Source organism: Myotis yumanensis, unplaced genomic scaffold (genome assembly GCF_028538775.1).
Source record: "Myotis yumanensis isolate MYYU_CA2020_CCGP unplaced genomic scaffold, mMyoYum1.0.hap1 SCAF_2, whole genome shotgun sequence".
Classification (NCBI taxonomy): Eukaryota; Metazoa; Chordata; class Mammalia; order Chiroptera; family Vespertilionidae; genus Myotis; species Myotis yumanensis.
The window spans coordinates 215,104,070-215,127,920 of NW_027223753.1; the positions used below are offsets into that span (position 1 = coordinate 215,104,070).

The window sequence follows — 23,851 nt, forward strand, 5'->3', positions numbered from 1 at the left end:
GGAACCAACCTTATGCTAAAACAAATTTCCTAAAAACAGTAAAAACACTCTCTTCACACCGACACTGATTGTGGAAGGTCTGTGGCGACTACTCCTGCGCCTGCGCACACACTTGCCTGTGGTGTAACTCCCTCACATCTCACCACGCAGACATGCTCAGTGTTGCAGGAGCCTCACTGCTAACAGCAGTGCAATGTTTCATTTCACTAAAAATGCTATTTCTTGACCTGGAAGCACATCAATTACCTTGTGATGAGGTGGGCAAACACTCTATCCAAATAGAAAATAAGAGTTACAAAAACAAAACAGACTTTGGTTGATTACTACTAGTCTTCTGATTAGCTACCCAAATCACACATTTTGGCTTTAGTTTGCGCTATTAAAAAGGAATGTATCTCATTACCTCTTGTCTTTTTAAATTCCAACTCAACTATTTATAGTATAAAATAAGGAAGAGCTTGTGAGATAAAATATTTTCTGTCTAAAAAAGGGGAAAGCTACCCAATAAGAATGTAACTTTGGAAAATATCAAGCACGTTTTGTTTGACTTTGGTATGTCAAGGTCAAACTGTAAACTACTTGAATAGACACACTCATTTCACTGTCATTTCAAATGGCCCGAAAGTTTAAAAAGGAAGATGAAGGTGGGGTAAGAAGACCTCTTGCCTATTAGGGACTCAGCTTCTTCCATGTACCTGACCTCGTCACTGTAAAGGTAGGGTCAGCAAACCAGGGCCGCGGCCAAGTGCGGCTCACACCTGTCTGTGCAGACAGAGCCTTACGGGAGGGGGCGCTCCATGCAGGCAGCCCCACGGCCAAGTGCCCGCTTACAAGTCCGGGAGAGACCACGTGGCCAACAGAGCCTCACCTGGCTACCACCTGGCCAGCTTCTGCTCTGCAGTGCAATGGCTCGAGGGGAGCTGGCCAGGTCTCCGTCCACGCCGTCTAAATATACCCGAGTAACACCATGGCCTGGGCCACTGAGTCACAGCCAACTCCCCACGGGATGGGTCCCCAGGCAGAACGCAGGGCACCAACCTAACGAACTCCAGCTGACTGTTCACATCTCCACAGCATTCGGAAGGGGGTCTACAAACTCACCAGTCCGCCCAACAAGCTTGTGATCCAACCAATCCAGGCCGCCAACTGCAACTTTCCTCACTGAAGTAAATGTTTAGCCCTAGCCAGTCTGGCTCAGTGGATAGAGCATCAGCCCATGGACTGAAGGGTCCCGGGTTCGATTTCCATCAAGGGTGCGTACCTCGGTTGCAGGCTCAATCCCCAACCCTGTCAGGACACATGCGGGAGGCAACCAATCAATGTGTCTCTCACACTCTCTCACATTGATGTTTCTCTGTGTCTCTCCCCCTCTCTCCCACTCTCCCTAAAAATCAATGTTAAAACAAATATCCTCAGGGGAGGATTAACAAAAAAAGAAAATTCATCCTAGACAAAATTAAAACCAATTTTTGATCTTACTCATTACTGAAACTACTGGTATTCAGTCCACAAAAGAAGACTGGGAGGAAACCCAGTAGCTAACTTCAACCATCTGCAGGGTTACTATGCAAAAAGTATTGTATTGGCTCCCAAGGGTTAAAGGGGAATCAAAGGGTCGAACCACAGAGACACGAGCCTTCCTATAACGAGACCACTAGACCATCCCTTCACTGGGCAGGAGGTGGGCCCTGCTGACTTCTACCCGAAGTCCCTGCCAAGACTAACTTGCAGGACTACCCTGCCACCACTCATGCTCCTGAAGTCGTTCTGAAATGAAACTGGATTTTTAACAACTACAAACTGCACGGCAGTGAGGAGCGCATGACTACAAGTTGGGGGGTGGGGGGATGCTATAGGAGAGGAGGCTGCACCTCCTGACACTGCCAATGGGCGTGCGAGTGACGACGGATGTCTCTCAGGAGCAGCGCCAACACTGCGGCATGAGGCCAGGGTGGGCCTGAAACCATCACCGGGAGGAAATGTTTCTTCAGGCTCCAGCGAAGGTTCACCCGGAAACACGCCTCTCAACGTGCTTCCTCAGGACAAGGCCTTCCCAGCTGCTCACTGCGGGGCCCACCACCACAGGGTAGCCGAGGGGCCACGAACCCAGTCCCTGCTGTGAAGAACGTGTGACAGCCATGAGAGCAGAGCAGCCGTCAGCAGGAAAAGGCGGCTGAGCAGGCGCCACTGGAGCCCGAGGCAGCCCCGCTCCCGGGACTCAGGGGAGCCCTGTCCCGATGGGGGTCAGGGACCGCGGGCCAGCCCGACCTGAGACCGACGGTGGGCACCCCCCGCTCGGGGAGGTGCAGGGGGTCTGCTAGGGCCGGGAAGGAGATCCGGATGGAAGTTCTGTTTGGGGTGGAGTCAGCAGGGGCACTCGCTGGGCCTTGTATAGGGAGAAGCCATGGGTTTTTCTGCTCAAGGCAGTATTTTGACTAGAACATTACAATTTCAGGTTCTTCACTCACCTACACTGGTAAAAACGTACACTTTCTGGAGGGCAATTTACCAGTAAAGACTAGTTTAAAATTTGTGCACCTTCAATCCCAGTCACTCCTAGGAATGTACTCTGAATGCAGCCACCTCCCCAGCATAGGATTTAACTGTGGAAACATTCCCCGAAATGTTACTAGGACGGTGAATAAATGGAAACACAGTTAGTTGCTCATTAACAGAAGACGGTTCAATGCATTATTTTCACTGACTGGACAAGTCCTATGCAGCCACTAAAACACAGGGCGTTGAGCCTTGAATACTGACATGAAAATACTTCAATAATAAAGAAATCAGCACCTGGAGTCAACCTACAGCTCTTTTCCAAAGAAAAAAGTTAATTATGTGCACACACCAAGTCTGGATGAACTTACAGCAAAACGTTATCAGCTTTCTCTAGGTAATAAGGTAAGTATTCTTTTTTAACACTTTACCTGATGTATTTTGCAACGAGCAAGGAGAAGGCGCTTTAGAAACACCCCTGCTGGAGGGCAGATTGAGTCTTGTTTTAAGGAGGACTGCTCCCCCCGCCCCACCCATGCCAACTGCTCTTACAACAGATGCCGTAACGTGAACTGTGTTAGGGCCCGGATGTCCGCTCAGCGCCGCGCACCCCCTCGCTGGCTGTGCCCACTGAGCCTCACGGCCGAGCTTCTGGCATCAGGAGCTGCCCTGCGGCGGCCCCGTCTCTCGGGAATTGGGGAAACGGGCGTCTGTGAGTCAGGGCTGGACGCCCCTGCCCTGGAATCAGGCAGGCCAACGGGACAGGGTGAGGAGGAAGTGAGAGGGACTTGCTCATTCAAAGGCCACGTGGCCAGGACTGAGCGTCTGGAGGCTCGGACACCTGACCTTAAACTGTGCTCCTCGAGGGCAGTGATGGAAATCAGGAGCCCAGAGCAGAATGGGAGGAGAGAGTCCCGAGGGGCAGGAGCCCGTGGCTGTGAGTCAGCGCAGATCAACGCCATGGCCGAGGCACAGCCCACTCTCCCCGGCTGAGGGTGCAGGCCAAAGGCAGCAGACACAGGCCGTGGCTCCCGCTGCAAGGCAGGCGACGCCTGAAGAGCACGAGGGGCTTGCCGACTCTCCAGCGCAGGGGCACCCGAGGGCCTTGGCCCCACGAGCTCAGACAGTGACGCCTGCACTACACCAAAGGCTAGCAGCAGGGAGACTTCCAGAACGAGCCCCGAGCAGGAAGGAAGTCCTGACTGCGTTTGTATGAAGCCACCAGCGGCCAGTTACTATGCGTCTAGATTACCAGCCCTCTGTGTAGGGCGATCATACTTAATCCACCTGTGTCCGAGGGCTCCAGCTTAGGAATGTCATTCGAGGTCGTTTTCGGTCACATCTGGGGGCCGGTTCCTCTCATGACTTGGCAAGTCCGAGGACAAAGGTGGCATCACCAAGGCCTTCCTCCGGTACGCACCGAATCATCGAAGCTGCAAAAATCAGGTGTCTGCCTCTCACCCTCGGAGATTCCTACTCAGTTGGCCTGGATTTAAAAAATCTTGGGCAATAGGATTGTTTCAAGCGCCCAGGTGCACACAAAGGTGAGAACCACATCCCGGAAGGAAGGTGCTTGGCTTCGCATCACCCCAAAGGTAACGAATATAAAGGATTTTCAGCAACAATCTCTGCCGGCTCTAATTTAAGGTCATAAAGCTCCCCTTGGCTCACAGAACGAAGAGCCCCCCCTTGAATTTGAAAGTGAAATGACAACCCCAACAGGTGACTGCTTGCTGATACCACTTCTAGAGCAGGCAACAGCAGATCCAAGGTGCCCGTGCTGCCTCCTCGGAAGACATTCCAAAACCCACAATCTGTTCCTGGGAGATTTCCATTCTTACCCTCCCCGCCCCCTCCAGATGCGCATACAGATGAATACAAGGAGATGGGAACAGAAAGATTGGCAGGAGGCCTGTTACTATGGCAGCGAGTAAATGAAATGCCAAAGCTCATGAAACTGATAGGGAGAGCAGGAATCAGGTGGCCATCCTAGCCACCTGTCTTGCTGGCAGCTCTCCTTCATGCACAATTCAGTCCCCTGCCTTCGCCTGATGTTTCAACCTCCTCGGAGAGGGAAGAGGACACACGGAGTGAGTGACAGGGAGACCAGGGAAGGATTTGACTCTCTTATGACCAAAGGGTTATGAGAAAATTCTACTCAGATCTGGTGAGGTTTCTAAACATGTGTGTATGGGATTGGCGAAAATATCAGTTAGCTGACTGGTCTAAAAAGGCACTGACAAAATCAGAAACGTGGGCTTTGAAGAGAGTCGGACTGGCATGCGAGCTGCACGACAGACCGAAGGCGTGTCCGCCGGCTGGGCCACATCTTCATTCAGTGATGGAGGCGGCACGGAAGGCACTGCACTGCTCTGAAGAGCAGGGAGGAGGAGGTATAAAAGCAGAGGTTACAGGGACCCACCACCCTTCCAGATGCAGCCCCTTCCTAGTGTCCCCTCCTCTGCAACCCCAATGGGTCCTTCCCTTCCACACGTCCTGCAGTGTGACTGCTTGGGAGCACACCTCCTTCCCCCACCAGGCCCCTCCAGGCTGCATCCTCCTCACCTCACCACAGGCTGGGACGCAAAGGCAGACAAGCACCATCAAGGTCTGATGGAGACATAAGCCAGCGAGGAAAGGGAGAAGTGAGAGGTGAGAGCTCTAACTGTACTTCACTCACCCAGCAAGGCAGACAGGATGAAGCCAAGTCATGAGGTCTGAGGACAAACAAGAACTCTGCTGCGGAGGAAAACAGCAACATCTGGGGGGGGAGGGGAGATGCACACGGCAGCTAAAACACAGCCTTTTCATCAAAACCAGCTGCAAGCTAAGGAACCAGGAGTAAACAGGTGAAAGACATGGTGGAAACTCATAAAGGTGCCTCCAAACATCTAAATCAAGACTCTTGGGCCAGAATAAAAAAATAAGAATAAAACAGTGGACGTTCAGCTTCTAGAGTGTGCAGGGAACATCACAACAATAAACTCGGACTGTGGAAGCGATGACAACTTCTGGAACCGGAGTCATCAAGCGCCATGCAGAGACACTAGGCCTTCACGGAGAATCCGCCACTGGCTATGACAATGAGCCCGCAAAGCAGAACTGGGAGGAAAGTCAGGGTGTGGCCGCCCTCCTTTTGCCCAATCTAAGAGCGACAGCCTCACCTGGAGTCTACATTCAATTTGGAGGCCACAAGCAAAAGGGGATATCAATTGCCTCAAAATTACCCAAAAAAAACCTTAAAAAATCAGTTTTGCACCATCATAGTAATAACTTAAGCAAGAATTACCAATGGATGCTGAAGGCAGGGATTCAAGTTTAATGAAGAACAAGTCACTTGTAGTCTCCAATGATCTCTCCACAAATTACTTATTACCAAAAGGCAAGAGTAGGTTGACAGCGGAGAACCGGGCAGACACCATCTAAACCAGCAGTCACCAACCGGGGTCTGCGAACCACTGGTGGCCCGTGAGGTCCGAAAGGTTGGCGACGCTGATCTAAACCACGTATCCAACCTGCTGTCAACCATAATGGGACATGTCGCACGCCCCCCGACGGGAAGCAGCGAGGATGTAGTGCTTCTGTTGTCTTCCTGCCCAAATCCAGTGACTCTAATCATGAGGAAGCAAGCAGATCCCACCTGAGGGGGCAGTCGCAGAATGACTGTCCTTCAAACGTCAAACACCTCCCTCCCTGAGAGACAAGGACAGGTCGAGAAACCGACCCAGACCACAGGAGACAGGTGCAAACACTAAATGCCACGGACTGGCCTCTGAACTTAAAAACAACAACCAAACTTTGCTATAAAAGGACATAATTGAAAAAGCAACGTTTGAATACATTTTAAAAGTGCACCGCTATTACTTTCCAGATTTGGATAATTGTATAGCATTTAGATGAGTGACTGTCCTTATCTTAGGAAATACGCCCCCATGTACTGAGTGGGAGAGGGGAATGATGTTTGCACCTTAGGCTCACACAGTTCAGAAACGTGTGTGATGAGAGAAAATGCGAGAGCTAATGTGGCCAAACATTCAATCAGCTACTGGCGAACCTCGACGATTCCGGGCTTCTTCACACTATTCTTACAACTTTCCTACACCTTGAAATCATTTCAAAACTAGAAGTCAAGAACACGATGGATATTTTTATTTCCTCACTGAGCTACATGTACCTCAATTCTCAGTCAGGGCCTGTGAGCCCGCGTTCGCACAGGTCAGCGGCAGCGGGCCCTCACTGGAGCCAGGCAGGGCCAAGGAGAGGAACAGTGTACAAACCCCACTCTGAGACCACACACTGCAAACTGACACATGTTCACACTGAAAACACGCAGCCACAGAAATGTCAATTTTTCATTTTATTCAAAGTTGGTACATAAGTGCTAACATTTCCATAAAATAATTACTATACTTCAGTTACAGGACAAAAATACCACAGAAAGGAATATACTTTGCAAGAAATGTAGTTCATCTTAAGTTTCCAAATACTTTTGAAGGCGAACGCAGCAGCTGGCAAAATGACACAGTCAGAGAACAGTGTATTCTACAGTCAGGGATGAGAACTGACAGCTCTTTAGCAGATCTGCTTTTTTTTTCTTTTTTTAAACAATAACACTTTTAAAAACACATGAAACCAAGATCATACATGTCTACAATTTTATAAATCAGATTGTATACAGTAGGCTAAAATAGTCAAGCTAGAACTGTCATGTATGGTTAATAATCCTAAATCTACAATCTCAATTGTATTCCTTTCAATATGTAAATAACCTGGTTTAATCAAATTCTACTTTCTGCTTGTAACTAAAACATTGTATGAGATGGACCCAACTAGTTATATATACCTTTAAAAAACAAAAGCTGTAGACAATGAAGGGTACACTGGAAATCTATTTACAATTCAAAAAACTCACCAATAATTCAGCACATTCATTTATGATTCCATTTGGTCTACAATGAATAAGTGATGAGTTGATACATGTACACAATACACACTACACCCCCCAGTGCGCAGGCGGGTCTCAACAGGAGTCTGAAGGAAGCAGAAAGGCAGGGCACTGGGAAGACATTTTCAACGTGGACGTCTTCTAAAAACGCGTTAACACTTACATATCCAAGTCATTAGACAAAGCAGCAGTGCTCCGCTGACACTGGCTTGAGAGTGAAGAAATGGAGGAAGCATCTCACTGGACACTAAACAGGAGTTGGTTTCTTCTTGAAGAAGACTACTGACCTTTGCACAGCAACTGTGTTTGAAATCCACCTCATCAAACAAACAAAAAACACTGAGAAGCCAACACGGTTCATGTGATTGCCAACCTGTGTCTGGGCAACAGAAAACAGGATGTCCAAGCAAAGGATGGCAAATCCCGCTCTATTTCTGAACTCTGTTGGCAATCCACACACGGAAGCAGTACTGGTGGGGAAGCAGGGAACGATTCCATACCATCATCTAACATAACATGTCATTAAAAAAAATAAAGCTTTTGTATTGTAATAACCCCACAGAAAAATCCATGAGCAAAAGACTTGTTGATCTGTTTGCCACTCAAAAGTTAGAGATCTCACAGTGAAATCAGGAGTTTCTATTATACATATTTACACAGCGAGGCCTCCTTCACCTAGACTAATTAAAGCAATCTTCATGGAATTATAAACAAAAGAATCTTGCACAGCATTAAGTTCTCACACACACCTGCGTTTAGAAGCAACATGTAACGTGCAGAGCACATAGTACAAGAGACGACCAGGGCCTAGCTGCCTTGCCTGACCACTGGCTGCCGGCCAAGGTGCTCCTCAGACCTGTCCTCTGTCCTGCCTCTCTAATGCTCCCCTCTCTCAGCCCGAAGCCTGAGGCTTTACCTTCCAGATAAAGTGGAGGGACGCCCGCTACTTCCTGCGGGAGGAGAATCTCTCCCTCCAGGTCTCCAGGTATCAGGTGAACCCTCCTAGCACCCGTCACATTGGTGTACCCAGCTTCAATCCCACTCCAGGGTATCAGAGTTCACCAAGTCTTTCTCTAAGAAGACAAACATACAAAACAGAGTGGGAGCAATGGTAGTTACTTCTCCCCATTCTGAGTTTTATCTTTTGACAATAGGCAAAATCCAAGACAAAGATATCCTTGTTCATTCTTTTTTCAAAAAGTATTTTTATTGACTTCAGAGATAGAGAGGGAGAGAGGGTGAGAGAGAAAGAGAGAGAGAGAAACAATGATGAGAGAATCATGGATCGGCTGCCTCCTGCACACCCTACACTGGGGCTGGAGCCCACAACCCAGGCATGTGCCCTTCCCCGGGAATCGAACCGTGACCTCCTGGTTCATAGGTCGACCCTCAACCACTGAGCCACGCCAGCCGGGCTCCTTATTCATTCTTGATAAACAGGAACTATTCAGGTAGAGAAAGTCAGGGTAAGGTAAGGACAATGCCAAGCAGAACCAAACACACCGTTTCTTCTTTTGCTCACTCATTCACTGACTGCATCTCATCTGGGCTTGAAGCAGGGAATGGGACAAGCAAAAGAACCCTGCAGATCCTCACAGCCACTGTGAAAAGCAAGGAGCTCATCTGGGAGCTCTCAGAATTAGTTTGGTGCTAGAACACCTGGGTGAAATTCTGCTCTATTAACATGATGTGCCATCAAGCAGAGCGAAAGTCAAGGTAACGTCACCCCTTCCACACAAATCTACAGAAAGATGAAAGGCAAGTGGGAGTTGCCCTGTTAAAATAGGGAATTTCTCCACATTTTCAGGGCAGTATTCACGGGAGATTAAATATCATTAAGCTTTAAGATTAAAACAAATAAACCATCCAACCTCCAATAGCTCTACAGCACAAGTTTGTCAAGCCGTTCCACCCACCAAAAACCAAGTCTGTCCTTGCTTCTTTGCTTCCAGATTGTGGGAAAGAGCCCACAGACCCCACTGTAGCTGGTGATCCTCAAATAAAACTGTAGCATTACTGACATCTGTATGCTCTCCCTCCACCAAAATACAAACTTCCTCAGATGATCACACTGAACTGCTATCCTTTGGAAGCCATACGTCATTGTCGAGGGCTTTCAATACTGTGGTCCCATCCTAACCCAAACCCTGGCGGGTTCTATGGCTGGCACTTGTGGGATACTGAGTACCGTTACTCTTGTGCTTTCTACATGAGGAGACACACGTGTGGACAGGATTTTGTGCTTTCTATGGGCCTCTGCCCTTTTCCCTATCATGGAATGTGAATTGCTGTCACAGACAGGTTCTCAGATACATCTATCAAACCTACACTGGATAATGATAAAGTTAAGATATACTCACAAAATTAATATAAGAACCTTACTTTTTAATTAAGGAAATAAACATGTGCAATAAATAACATTTAAGCTGCAACACCAATTGGAGCTACCTGGTTTCCTTGAACCTAAATAAAGGCTGCATATAAGGTACGTAAATATAAATGTACTTTTTTTTTTACTTCCCTCACTAAAGCTATAACAAAATTTAAAAAGAGAAACTAACCCATTTCAATCAGGAAAAGGAAAGGTGCAAACTGGCAGTCAGCACTGGCAGCACAGGCACTAGTCACAGCACCAAGCTCAGAAGCGGATTCGATTCCAGGCGCACTATAGGCTGGCCTTTGACAACTTGGGATTCCAGTAACAGCAATGAGTTTAATTTGTTTCCCACTATTGTAACAAAAAAGTGAGTTATTAAAAACATCCCACTTAAAGAAGTCTTGGCTACATGATACTGAACAATTATCCAGACTAGTTAGCCCAGAGGCCATTCACAAAAAGGAAGCATTCCTTTCTCCCCAGCACGAGGGCAAGAAGGTGAACTCACCGAGATAGGAAGTCTCCAATAGGGCTGTGGTTATCTACTGTCAACTTGTGCTATTGCCAAAGCCACTGAAATATGTATTTCCCTTATTTACAGAGTTCTCGGACTGCAAAATGTCTTGAACTGGGGGCGGGGGGGGGAGTGTCATGGCAACAGTTACAGCGCTTTTCTGAGGAGAGCAAAGCCACTGCCACTCCACTGAGGCCATGGTGCTTTGCCTTGACTTGCTCTTCAGTTGCGTTATTTACTCCAGCATCTTCCTTCAAACACGCCGTACATCCCGGTAACCACAACAAAATGCAAAAGTCCTTACAGAGTGAGGCTCATGAGTTAAGTCAACAGCTTCTTAGAAAGTCATGTGCGTGACATGAGTAATGATACAGATACACCACAGTTTACTTCTGAATCAAAGACTACATGCCAATGGTTAGGGCTGTCAGTTACCACATAAATGCAATGTTTAACCCCAAACAGAAAACTCAATCTATCCTTCATAAAGGACTTGAGATGGAAACAAAAACACAGATGACACAACATGCCTTCCGAAGTCAATGAGCAGTGGAAAGCCTTGTTCCCAGCTGTGGAGGGAGAAGCTTAAATAAAAACAGGTACACGAGGAGTAAGTGAACAGAGTGTGGGCACAGCACTGGCCACGCCTGTGAGTTATTTGGGGCCGTAGCTAAATGCTGTTCTAGGAGTAAAGGTAGCAGAGTCAGACCAACAGCAAGCAGATGAAGAGACGGGACTTTAATGGAGGAAAAGGGGTTGAGTCAACCAAGTCTAACCAAGTGTAGGAACCAAGATTACTTCTCGTGTAGTCCAACTTCATACCTAACTAGTACAAAGGGGTTTCTCTAGATGCCAACTGACTACTCCAACTTTTTACCTTAATTAGTGTAACAAGGCTTTCTGACATCAAAACACCATTCCACTCTGCACTGTGGCACAGTCTTTTCAAAAGGTCTCATGAATGTAATTACTGCTGTCTCCCTAATTTTTAAAAAAGAAGTTTTGAGAATAAAATACTGAATTAGGGCTTTTCTTATTAGTGAACACACACTCTGAGAAAATCTTTCTTGAGAATTAACAGTTGAAGCTAATAGAAATGTGGTAGTTTTTAGACACATCTATAGTTAATGGGTCATTATTTGGATACAAGTCTTCACATTGGTGCAAGAGCAGCGCTTTAACACCATAGCAATCAGCCTGGAAATGAGCTAAGAGGACAACAGGCCAAGCCCAGGGGAGAATGAAAGCATCTGAAGGGAGAGACTCGGGGAGAAGACAGTCTCTCTGGATGACAGGGGGCTATTCTCACAGACACACACACCCTCACTAGTCAAGTCTTCAACATTGAAATGAAGCATTTAACATTCTGCTAATAAGAAACCTTATGAATACTGAAGCCTAAAACCATTCAAATATTAGTCATTTTAATCTCAAATATGTTCATAAACTCCTACTTTACAATATCAAACATCAAACCAGGGTTTAACAGGCTGCATCTTATTCACTGATACCCTAACCTATATGGGGAGGGGTTTAAACTAGCTGAGAGTCAAGATGCTGAGAATTCAAGGAATGTGATCCTACACACTTTTAAGCTCACGTTTGTCCTTTACCGACTTGTTAACGCTGTATCTCCCAGGAACTTCTCCGCATCACACTAAATAGTGTTCCTGTTCCTCGGGAAGCCTGTCCTGCAAGTCTCTGTAGCCACATGACGGAACAGGAAGGGTCTGTATATACCCCTCAACCCCAGTCTGGGCATGGGGAGACGCCACTGCCTGGCGCCCAGGTGGTCCGTTCCCGTCGCCGCATCTCAGATGGAAACGCACAGAGGAGTGAAGGACAAGGAAAGCAGTGAGCAGACACGCCCAGTGGGAACACTGATGGCCTGATCTTCCAATGGCTGGTAATATGGCCACTCTATAGGGTGGTAAAGAATGCCACTAACCCATCGCCTACATTAAATGTTATTCGGGGGGGGGGGGGGGGGGGTGTAAGATCCCCACGCCCAGAATAGGGAGAGGGCACTGGAGTGCCTGAGAACAGCGCAGACTTGACACCCACAGCTCAGGACACACTCAGCTTCCCCTCCCCACTCAGCCTCAGGTTAGAGCGCTGTTAACCTTTCCACTCATCCTCAAAATGTGGATTTCACAAAGTGGTGGGTCCCTGCTCATTACGGGAGGTGCCATCTCTAAAAGCTATGGCTACTGTGACCCTCTCACAGCCAGTGAACAGGAAGTGCTGGGAGGTCGGATCTGCGGGATCTGGCCCAGGACACAGCCCGCTGCTCCGCTGGGTGCCTCTCTAACTTAGAGACGGCGGGACAACCTCACAGGAAGGAAGAGCCAGGAAACTGGCTCAGGTGTTTCAAAAGCTGCTGGCTTCCTTGGGTGGCAGGACAAAATGCTCTTAGCTGAACAGAGGAATCAGAGGGCCCACAACAGAGCCACGAATTATCCTGCAAACCAGAGTGATACTCTCTCATCAGACCTGAGACGAGGAGGCCTGAAGGACAAATCTAAGGACTGGGGCTACCATTCACCGCAGGTCAGACTGGATCTTCTCCCCTGTGAAGACCAGTCCTCACCTCATTTGGACTCTCAGCTATTTTAGTCACTATTCCTCTTGGTCAATTCTGAACCAGCTGAACCAATATAAAAATATATACATGTCTATATAGAGAGATCAATACCATTTAGGACTCATTTCATTAGTGTGAAGAATGAACATTTTTGCTAGCTTAAGACAGACCACGTATCATTCCATGAACAATCATTCTAATGACCTTAGACTGAAGAATGAACCCCTGAAATGAAGTTGCCCTCAGCAATCCACATCCTTTCAAGCACGTTATCTACTGCTGGGAAGCAACTAGGACAAGCTTCAGGGACTTCAGTCTAAACAAAGTGATGTTTACACGGCAAAGAATAAACAACCTAATGGATATGCTAATAGTCATTCCTTATTTACAGGCTTTAGTACTCTAAACTTGACCTATTGCTATATACACACACGAACAGACACAAGATGATGCATTTCACTATTATACTGACAACAGCAGAGAAGGCAGGGGGACCCTAATACTCCAAAAGTGAGGACACAACATAAAATAAAGGGGGAGTCTACATAAACACCACCTACTCATTTGTGCTGTAAGTACAAAGGGTAAGAAGGCTGCCCAGCCAGTATGGCGATCCTCACTGCTGAGAGATCAGCAACGTCATCAAAGAAAATGCTAATTCCTCCAACTGAATGGCATTTTGAAAAATCAGAGAGCCTGCTATTTCCCAAATGCGGAAGGTTATCTCAGAGGAGGAACATTCTTTGAGAAAAGGACGAACCATGAACAAATCATGAGTCCAGAGTGGACACCTGGTTGTCTGTTCTTCCCAGTGGAGTTTGTAATAACCTTGGACGTGTCACAGCCTCAGCCTCCAGGCAAGAAAAGGATGGTCCCTATTTATTTGGCCCCCAACTTATAAACCTTAAGAGTGAAATTGAGAAAAAATTCTGCAAGGCACTGTAAGCTCTCAACAACCATGCTATTCACATAAGAAGTGTTTTCTCGGCTACAGCCTCAGTCCATCAGAAAGCCTCCTGGTGGTGGGAAGGCATGAAGGTCCCCGATCATTTCTAAATCAACTTTGGACTAATCAAGTCCATCATTAATGAAACTGGTTTATAGAATACAAAAGAGTTAATGTCATTAGGACTGAGTTTTGATTCAAAACCTACAAAAGTACCTAAAAAAGTAATAATTTTGCCTAAATATAAGCTTAATAAAATCATGCGATTTAAAAAGTATCAGAGTACAGAAAAGTCAACGAAAGTAGATACACAGGCAGTGTCCTTCATCTGTCATGGAGTTTGGGAGGGGATGGTGCTGCACAGACACCGAACTCCAGAATCTGCGGAGCTTCCTTCTACCACCTTCTGTGCGCCTTGTCCTCGTGAGGGGGCATCAGCCCGTGAACGCCAAATCCCATCTATGGAGGTTGCAACTGTGAACCAAGCCATGTCAAGATAAAGGGTCCTATGATCACACAGGTCCTGTGACCCTCCAGGAGGCACGCTACTAAACCAGGAGCTCCTGCTCACAGCACCTCTCACACATGCTGTCCATTCTGTAAGGACGATACTGACAATCTACCCACAGCAAAACATGCACTGAGTGTCCCGTTACTCATGGCCAGTTTGCATTCAAACATCTTCATGCTCTAAGTCACTTAACTTTTTAAGCAAAAATGTATAGGCCGGGTACGGATGGTAAGTCTTTTGAAAAGGTGTATCAAGAAAAACACTGATCAAGAATAAATATAATCTCAGAATTAAATTTTCCCTCTAAAGCCTAAACAACCTCCATATATCGTGATCTGATCAAGCAGGGCAACCCAGCACTAAGGCAGTGTCAATTTTTCTTCAATTTCTGAACATATCTTCCAACTGGATCTACTTGGGAAGGCATCTGGCTACGCAAGAGCGTCACCAAATGCCAAGCACGTGCCTGGGGAGTTCATGGAGTACAAGCAATCACCTGCTCAGCGGGAGCTGGTCCGACACTGCTTAGGGGCTGCAAAACTCCCAAACAACATGAACAACCTTAATTTGGCCAATGAATGTGGAGGTCATCAGCAATGTTTACTTCATCTTCCCCCCCATAACCACTTAAAAATACAATAATGGCATATAACTTTATAAAGACAGACTTGGTGGTCATTTGAGTATGGTTCACTAAAATTCAAAGTGGGGAAAAAAGGAACTGAACAAACTTTCCCCCAATACTGCATATAGTGGTGGTACAAGAATAGCTACAGAAAGATGTTCTTCCTTTCTTTTGGCAATCAGAATCCACAGGCTCATGCTAACCAAATGAACCCGGCAACTAACTAACTTGTCCTGGAACAAGTACCTCACTAGCACATAAGTTAGATTTTCAGTACGGAATTGATTATACAATCTCTACAAGTGCAATTTTTTTTTTTTAAATGGTAGGAGGGATTACAGAGACAGGAAAAAACTCTGAAATGAGCAAGTCTTCTACTTCAGGCTAAAACCTACCAGGACCTGGCAGTGCAGACAGTTCACTTTTTCGTGACGGCTTATATCTGCTCTACGTGTTCTGTGAGAATAATTGGTCTTACTTTGGTATGAAAAATTTTAAACCATATTTGCACAATTCAGTCTATTAAACAAGCTTTGCTTCATTTAGGTTGAAAGTTTACTTTCATCCGTCTCTGGGAAAATAAAGTCTTGCAAATAGATGATGTTCTGCTGAGTAAAATTTGGCTAAAACCTACAGCGTAAACAATGCCTGAAAAATGCAACAGTTATGTAAGTTTTTTTTTTTTCCAAAGACCAGTATTTTCTTAAGTTACTGTCTCACCATATCCTTAAAAGTTCATAAGGAAAAATAAACAAACATGAAAATTCCAAGTGAACACACAGCAAAAAGTCCAATATCTAGTATTAGTTTAATATGTGGAGGCTCTTCCAGCATCTGTAAGCAGACCGCCTCCTCCTCCATCAGGTCTCTGAGACTCCTCTTGCTGAGGCTCTTACTTTTAAAGCCACAGAACCAATCTATTAACTTGCAGCAGCGGCCTCCATCCTCTGCTTCTTTCTTTCTCTCTTTTTCACCCATGAGTGCTGCTTGCCCATTGGAATAAGCGTCTACTGGTGTTTCTGCCTCTGAATGACCTAAGGAAGCCGCGGGGTTGCCCTCCTCCCTGCAGGTCCCCAAGAGATTAACATCTTCAGGCTGAAGGCCCTTAATGCTGTCTTCAGACTTCCCATTGGGAAGGATGTGGTTGATGGGCTCACTGTTCTCACTGCCTCTCAGGATGCTCTTCTCCTGCATTTTGTATGGTTCGTCTTTTGGGGAGCAGCTCTCCTCCACCACCACGCTCTTCTTAGACCAAAAGGTGGTGGTACGAATTTGCTCCTTCGTGGGGGGTGCCGTGAGAAGGCTAACAATTACAGTAATGAGTCCAGTGACCCAAAACAACGCAGTGGCCACATACATGTAATGAATGTCTTTGATGAAGCCAGGCCTGTTATCGGGCTGGTCACATTCCGGGACCCTGTAGGTGAAGGCTAGTATTAAGCGCACTGCTCCGAGAACAAAGCCAGCCACTCCACCATAGAAAGCCCCTTGCTCATTGCAGCGCTTCCAGAAAATTGCCAGAAGGAACAGGGCCGCCACGGGGGGCGTCAGGTAATCTGCCACCTCCTGAATGTAAAGGTACATCTGGCCTCCTTGCATCTCCACGATGATTGGCACCCACGCGATGCTGATCACCACCATGAAAGCCACAAATACCCTCCCCACGATCATGAGTTCCCGGGAGCTGGCGTTCTTGCGGATGAGTTTGTACACGTCCAGGGTGAAGATGGTGCTGGCGCTGTTAAAGATCGAGTCCAAGTCACTCATCAGAGCCGCGATCATCACCGCCATCATCAGGCCCCGGAGGCCCACGGGGACCAGCTTCATGACCAGGCGCGGGTACGCGATGTTCGAGCACCCGGCCCTGCTGCCGCACACCTGCATGCAGTGCTCCGGGTTGATGCAAGCTATGTCATCCGCAAACAGAATCCTGGAGATCATGCCTGGGACCACAATGATGAACATGGGCAGAAGCTTCAAGAAGCCAGCCATCAGAGTGGAGCCTTTGGCGTGCGAAATGTTTTTAGCTGCCAGGACCCTCTGCACGATGACCTGGTCGGCGCACCAGTACCACACGGAGGCTGGGGTCTGCCCGAGAAGGAATCCAGGCCAAGGCACATCTTCATCTGTCGCACTCCGCAACATTTTCAGTGCATTTTTCTTAGGGTGGACTTTACAAGAATTGGTGTTGGAAAGGTTGTATGTCAACAAGATGGAAGTGACATTGGGTGAGGCCAACATGTACCTTCTCTTAACTTCCTCAAACCCGCCAACCTCCATCATGCTAAAAACCATAAGTGTGAGGGCCCCAACGATCATGAGCAGCGCCTGGAGAGTGTCTGTGTAGATCACCGCAACAAGGCCTCCGGTGACAGTCAGCAAGGCAGTCATGCCAATGAGCAGGATGACAGACACATACAGGTTCCAACCCAAAGACTCCTGGATAAAGAGGGCGCCTGAATACAGATCCACCGAGAGCTTGGTGAAGATATAGAGAATCAGAGACAAGGCTGCAAAATAGACCTGAATCCTATGGCCGCCAAAGCGCTTGGACAAGTACTCAGGCATGGTGTACACCCCCGACCGGATGTAAATCGGGACGAAAACCCATCCCAGAAGCTGCAGCAGCAGTAAGGCATTGAACTCCCACGCACCGACTGCAAATCCACTCGCCGCTCCAGATCCCGCCAGCCCAATGAAGTGCTCACTCCCAATGTTGCTCACAAACAGAGAGGCCCCAATCGCTACCCAGGTCATAGAGCGCCCGGCCAGGAAGTATCCGCTCACGGTGCTCCTATTAGACTTCCACATGGCAAAGAAGCCAATGCACAGGACCAGGACAAAGTAGAGGGCCACTACGGCAATGTCTGCCGTCTCCAGCACAGCCCGCATGTTGGTCACTTTGTGAATAACGGTGTCCAACAACGGAAGTGTCCGACTTGTTATTTACGCATTAGTAACCCAGCCAGGGCTGTAAGCCGTACGGAGCGGGACTACAGAGCCACAGAGCAGGCGGTCTTTGTCCTTTGGTTTGCTGTCTTGATGGTGGTGGAGTGATAAACTCGGAAGGAGACCGTTTAAATTTTCCTCCGCTTCTTAATTGGGATTGAGAACTTAGCTCGTACTCTTAATCCACTCTCACAGACCGTCAGCATTTGCCCAGGTGCGGGAGGAGAATTCTGAGTTGCAGCTAAGTCTAGTGAAGCCTACTGTACCAGCCCTGCAAGGCAGCAAAGACAAAAGACAAAGGTTGAATTAGAGGAAGCGCTCACTACGCGACGAGGAAATGTTCAGTCTAGCAAAACAGCGCAACAAGACATTCTTTATAAAAAGAAAAAAAAAACTCTGAAAATATATTTCATTTCCACAGGAAAGAACAATCTATACTATCACAGCTGATACTTAAGTCAGTGAAAAAATTTATCATTTTGAACTAAGAATAAAAATTAATTGACCTCATAATTAAATGGCCTAACTTCTCTAGCAACTAAGAACTGTTGGCCGTGACATTGCCCTTTCGTTCTTACTATGGTGTCTCAGACTGGAACAGGCGCCAAGATCTTAAAGCACCTTAAAAGGGGGAAAAACACTAATTATTCATAAAGAGCATCAAAATGAATCTTCAAATACTATAAATCCCAGGAGAAATGTGACAGCCAGGTAAGTCCATGGAGAGAATAGACAGGTGGTTCTTCCCAGGTGCTGTCATCTACCCCAAACAGAAAAGAAGTACTGCTTAGTCTGTGCAAATCTAATGCTCTAAAATGTTCCTAGATTCCTACTACAAATGTACATCTATACTAATGATCACACAGAAACCTAGAAACTGTGAGGCAACTCCTGCCCTAAAGGGAAAAAAGGCACTCGACACACACACACGCACAAAAAGTAGGAATATACAACTCAAAAAATAACCCCAAATTTCATTCTTCCGATAGCAGACACTGAATGATTTAAAAAGTTCAAGAAGCTCGTTTCCTTTCCTTCCTCTTCATCAGACAATTATTTTCAAGAGAATCTCTGAGCAGATAAAAGCACCGACAAAGGCTTGATTTTGTTGAATACTTTTTTTCTTTTAATGCTTTCCTGTTGAAAGGTATAGAAAGCAAGGAGAGGAGGAAGAGGAGAAAATTTCCTGGAAGACTGAAAAATAATTCGATTTTTATTATATCTTCCAAATCTCAACAAAACAGACATCTGTCAATCATCTTCAGTCAGTGAGACAGGTATTTTCCAATCTAGATTAAGAAAATCACTCTGCAAAACATATTTAGAAGTACTTAAAATCAAGTTTACGCATTTGATGGTTTTTCTCCTGGAAAAGACATAAATTCTGAATCTTCAAAGTTAATTATGATTGTAGCCCAGAGTTCAACATGAAGAACATTGTTATTCAAACCCTGCCTTCAAAAAAATAAATAAAATAAACAAGCCCTGCCTTCCACATGCAGCAGCAACCTCAGAGTGAAATGTTCTTCTATGTTTGGCAAAGCACGTTCTTTATGAATCTAGGCATTTTTCTTTTAAAATAAGTAACAAACTCAAGTCCTAGAAATAACACTAAAGCTACCTCTTTCCAAACTGTTCACCATGGACCACAGTACTCAACACTGCAACCCACACCTCGCACCGCTGGGAAAGGGCCTCATTCATACAGCTGCCCAGATAGCAAACGTCTTCATGCCATCTTGATGCCTTTTTAAGATAAAGCACAGCAATAATTATACAAGGAAAAGTGGTCAAACCCTTCCTCCTAGAAGCCAGTGTCAATCATGACTGGCATGGAGCCACTGCCATAGCCCACAGCCTGGGGCACAGCGGAAGCGGGTTTCCATCATGTCATACTTGCCAAATCCTGAAGGCAGTCAGATTTCCGTGTCCACTTTCCCCTCAACAAAAAACTTTCTGGTTTTTAAAAAATATTTGGATAGTTTTTAGAAAGAACCACCTAATTTTTAATAGAGTCTAATCAGATGACCAATAAACAGGAGTTATTAACAGGGTCAGGTCCTCAGGTAGAATGAGAACTGTGGCAGGTGAGACCCTGCCTTCCAGAGCTCTCCCTGCCCCGACATGCAGGCCGTGCCCTTGGCCTCTTGTTTCAACATAGAGGAGCCCAGCTCACTGGTCAGAGGGCCTTCGGGTGTCACTCTTCTCAGTGGCAGCAGTAGACCCTGTGTTTCCGGGAAGGGACAAACACCCAGAGTGGGTTTTGGGGGGGGGGGGGGGGGGGGTTGGAGGGGGAGGGGGGATGTGTGTTGTGGCAGCAGCCGCAGCGGCTTTTTATTAGAAATGCCACAAGCACGCCCTTCCCCGTGGCCATGCGGCACTGCTGTCAACACTGTCTTCAGCGCAGGTCCCACTCATCCAGTCGCAGGCCTGAGCTGTGCTGCTCCCTGCTGAGTGCTGACTCCACCCCACGCGCGGGCTCCCCTCTAACTGCTCTAGAACAGCGGTGAGCTGGAGGGCAGCTCCAGCTCGGCCCACAGGCGGAGGGAGGGGGGACAGAGCTGACCCCGAGTCTACTTTCCGCCTAGGCTTCCTCAAACGCTTCCCACGCCACTGCCGCCAGCCCCCGCCGGGTGCCATGCAGGTCTGGGGCAGGTTTAAGGTTTTTCCAATTTAAGCAAAAACCATCCAGAGACCAGCACCTGGTAAAGACTGAAAAAGGAAAAACAAAACAAAACCAAAAATAGGTCAATTTAGTTGAAAAATAGAGACTCCTTAATATTTCACATTCTGAACTTCAGAACTTTAGGAGAAAATTGTGCAATCCTTAAAAGTGACTCCAAATAAAATATACAGTATCAGTTCTACACATTTTTTCTCTCCGTTTAAAACAGCAAACATTTATTTCTACAACAGAACAGCTGCCCTGGGTGTGGGGGGTGGAGGGGGATTGGTTCCAGGCTCCCCGAAATACCCAAACCTGTTTGCATATAACCCACATCTGCATGTGGCTCCGCAGGGAGCGCCTCCATGTCACTTCTTCCCTAGTGTGGCTGGCCCCAGTTTTGCTTTTGAAACTTTCTGGCATGTTTTTCTCCCCAAAATATTTTTGATTTGCTTTTGGTTCAATCTGCAAATGCAAAACCTGTGGCTACAGAGGGCCAACTCTACAATGAACACTATCCAGCATTCCTTTATTTTTAAAAAGAGTGCACATGGAAAAATTTTTTCTTCAGCTAAAAATGAAGCTTTTATATTTGTTTTGTTTTGAATTTCTTGGACTAAGCTGGTTCACAGTTCAAGTAAACCTCAAGTGAGAAATGTGGGACAGTAGGTACCGTACTAAGTATGTGGGTTGGCTCATTGGTAGCACATTTTTAAGAAAACAATCATTTCTATAGCGAGAGTGGTATTTGTAGAAAGTATAAAGAAATGGTCCCCTAGCGGCAATGGACAGAACAGACTGAGCCAAATCTTGAACACAGGGGTGTTCTGAACCAGCAGACTCCTCCTCACCCCCCCGAGGCCTCCTTCGCAGAGAAGAATCCAAAGAAATACACATATTTGCTATGTTTGAACAGCTAGAAAGAGAAAAACAGGTAAGACCAAATTTAAATCAGCTATTGAATTCCTTCAACTTATAATTAGTAATAACGACCAAATCCAACATCTTCCTTCTAATATCCAGGTCAATTTCTCCTCCGAACCAGGGCACTGTTCTAGGACAATCTGTAAAATCCAGGCCGGATGTCCACCCTCTACAGAGAAAGCCACCATCTTAAAACCAAACAGAGAACAAGAGCCATCAGGCTCCAAGTCATCAGAAACTCATTGAGGCACATGGGCTGGCTAAGGCTGGAGTCCAGTGACCCTAAAAGCGACCAAGCAACATTTTAGTTTGGAGGTGAGTTTAAAAAGCACACACCCAGAGACAATGTGCGCAGGCCCAGCCCAGCGCCATGGAAAACAGGCTTGCCGAGTCCTGTTCATCTTCTGATCCAGTGACAATACCCACTTCACCAGCGACTCCTTGAAGGGCTGTGGGCACCTCTGAAAGCTGACATGAGTAGCGGCCTGGGCGAGAGAGCAGGTGAGCCCTGGGCTGGGGTCCGAGCTCTGTCATTTCCTGACTTTATGAGCCTCAACCATCTCACCTGTGAAATAAAACCACCACCTCGCTCCTGATGGTTTAATAAGGAATAACTAACAAGTAGACAGCACAGAATACTGCCCAGTGACACAGGCAGGTGCTCAATGAATGTCACTTTACCTTCCACTTGTAAAAACTATTAGTGATGATCATCAGCTTCTTTCAAATTAAACTGTCAACTGCACACCAGGCATGCTAGGATCCTCATTATAGATAAAAAAAGAACTAGATAAAATAATGTATCAAATATACAGTTCTCTCACAAATATTTTGAAGAGGCTCCCAACCACTCATCAACTATTAGTTCCCATTTAAGTCAACTTATTCAAGTAAAACACCAAAAAAAATTAAACTGATACAGAATTCTACTTACAGACCCTTTGCTTCCCTTTTGTCATCTTGATTTGAGGCCCCAGAAAAGCAAGTTCTGCTGGTGAAGCAGATTAACGGCGCCTGGGACGCGCATGTACATGCTCAACCAGGCCCTCCTCACCCTCGGCTCACTGTCCCATGGCGTGGGTCATGAGTGACACTAAGGCAAAATGAGCCCTAATGCAACCGGTATCAGTCCAGCCAATTTCAATCACAAATGCGGCTGAGGACAATATGAAACCATATGAGGTAAGTCCCTAAAACATTTGAAGAGTCTACCCTTACATCTCTTTGAAAAAACATTTCTATTACACCTACAACCTCAGCTCTTCCAGTTGTTAAGAGAACCGAGAACCCAAGAAATCTAAGAAACCCTTCGGGAACTCCGGGAAATTCAAACTGAATCCTGAGGATTTCTAGTCCCCACATCCCAAGTAAACCATTTCTTCAAATAAAATATTCACCTACAAAAGTTCATAAACCACCAGATTTATCATTTCATACACATATACACATTCTCCAAGACAACTCATTCAACCTGCTTCTATTGACTACAAGTCTGGCTTACAGTGCTGGCTTGTTGTTTTTTAAAGAAGTCTCAGAGAAAGAAGGCCAGAGAGCCGTATATGGGGCCAACTTTGAAGCTCCTTGTGGATGATAATGGATCACGAATGTGGAGCAAACTCCAATAACCTATTTTTTTGAGAGATGAAATATCAGAGCAACAGCACACTGACAGCATATCACATGATCCCAACGACTAAACAGCTACGTTAACTCTTAATGGGAAGAATTCAAGAGGATCAGCACTATTCACTCATGAAAAAGCGGTTATCAAAGATGTTATAAATAATGGACATGAAAAATTAAAACCTGAGACTTCCTGACCTAAGCTGACACCTTGCAGGCACTGGGCCTAGTGCTGTGAGCATCACCTTAGTCCTCATAACATCAGGGCATAGTATGTTATGCTGATCATTTTACGGTGAGAAGACTGAACCCATGAAGCCAGATAACTTCCACCAGGGTGCAGGTGTCTGTGTTCACGACAGCAGTGGCATTGCGTCTGTCTAAATAGCTTCTGCCCGCCGTCACCACACAAGCCTACCTTCAATGAAAAGCACAGTTAACTAAATAGACTACCAACAGCACACAGGGCAAAACTGAACGAGGGCGTTTGTGTGTGATCATGCGTAGATGGATGTGTGAATGCAGGAAAGTAAAGAGACTCAAAATAAAAAGAAGTCCCGGTCCAGGCTCCCTAGGTAAGTAAATCCGAAGACCGGAGAACCTTGATGAGTCAGCTCCAAGACCAGGCGTCTCCAGGTTCTCACTATTCAAGCCCAAGACTCCGGCCTTCATTCTCTCTTAGGGAAAAAACA

General features: G+C 46.4%; 2 protein-coding genes across 3 annotated transcripts in view; both read right to left on the reverse strand.

The window, feature by feature from the left end:
* MRPS6 (mitochondrial ribosomal protein S6) overlaps window positions 1-23,851 on the reverse strand; it is a 57,248-nt gene that overhangs the window by 16,228 nt on the left and 17,169 nt on the right. The window lies entirely within an intron of this gene.
* SLC5A3 (solute carrier family 5 member 3) overlaps window positions 6,337-23,851 on the reverse strand; it is a 34,686-nt gene continuing 17,171 nt past the window's right edge. The window contains exons 1-2 of one of the 2 annotated variants that reach the window (XM_070407242.1): window positions 19,569-19,730; window positions 6,337-18,218 (exon numbers count right to left, since the gene is read on the reverse strand). In XM_070407242.1, the coding sequence (XP_070263343.1) occupies window positions 15,734-17,890 (2,157 nt within the window). In that variant the 5' untranslated portion in view covers window positions 17,891-18,218; window positions 19,569-19,730 and the 3' untranslated portion in view covers window positions 6,337-15,733. Of the gene's footprint in view, window positions 18,219-19,568; window positions 19,731-23,851 lie in introns of those variants that run through there. The other variant, XM_070407241.1, reaches the window with a different exon arrangement.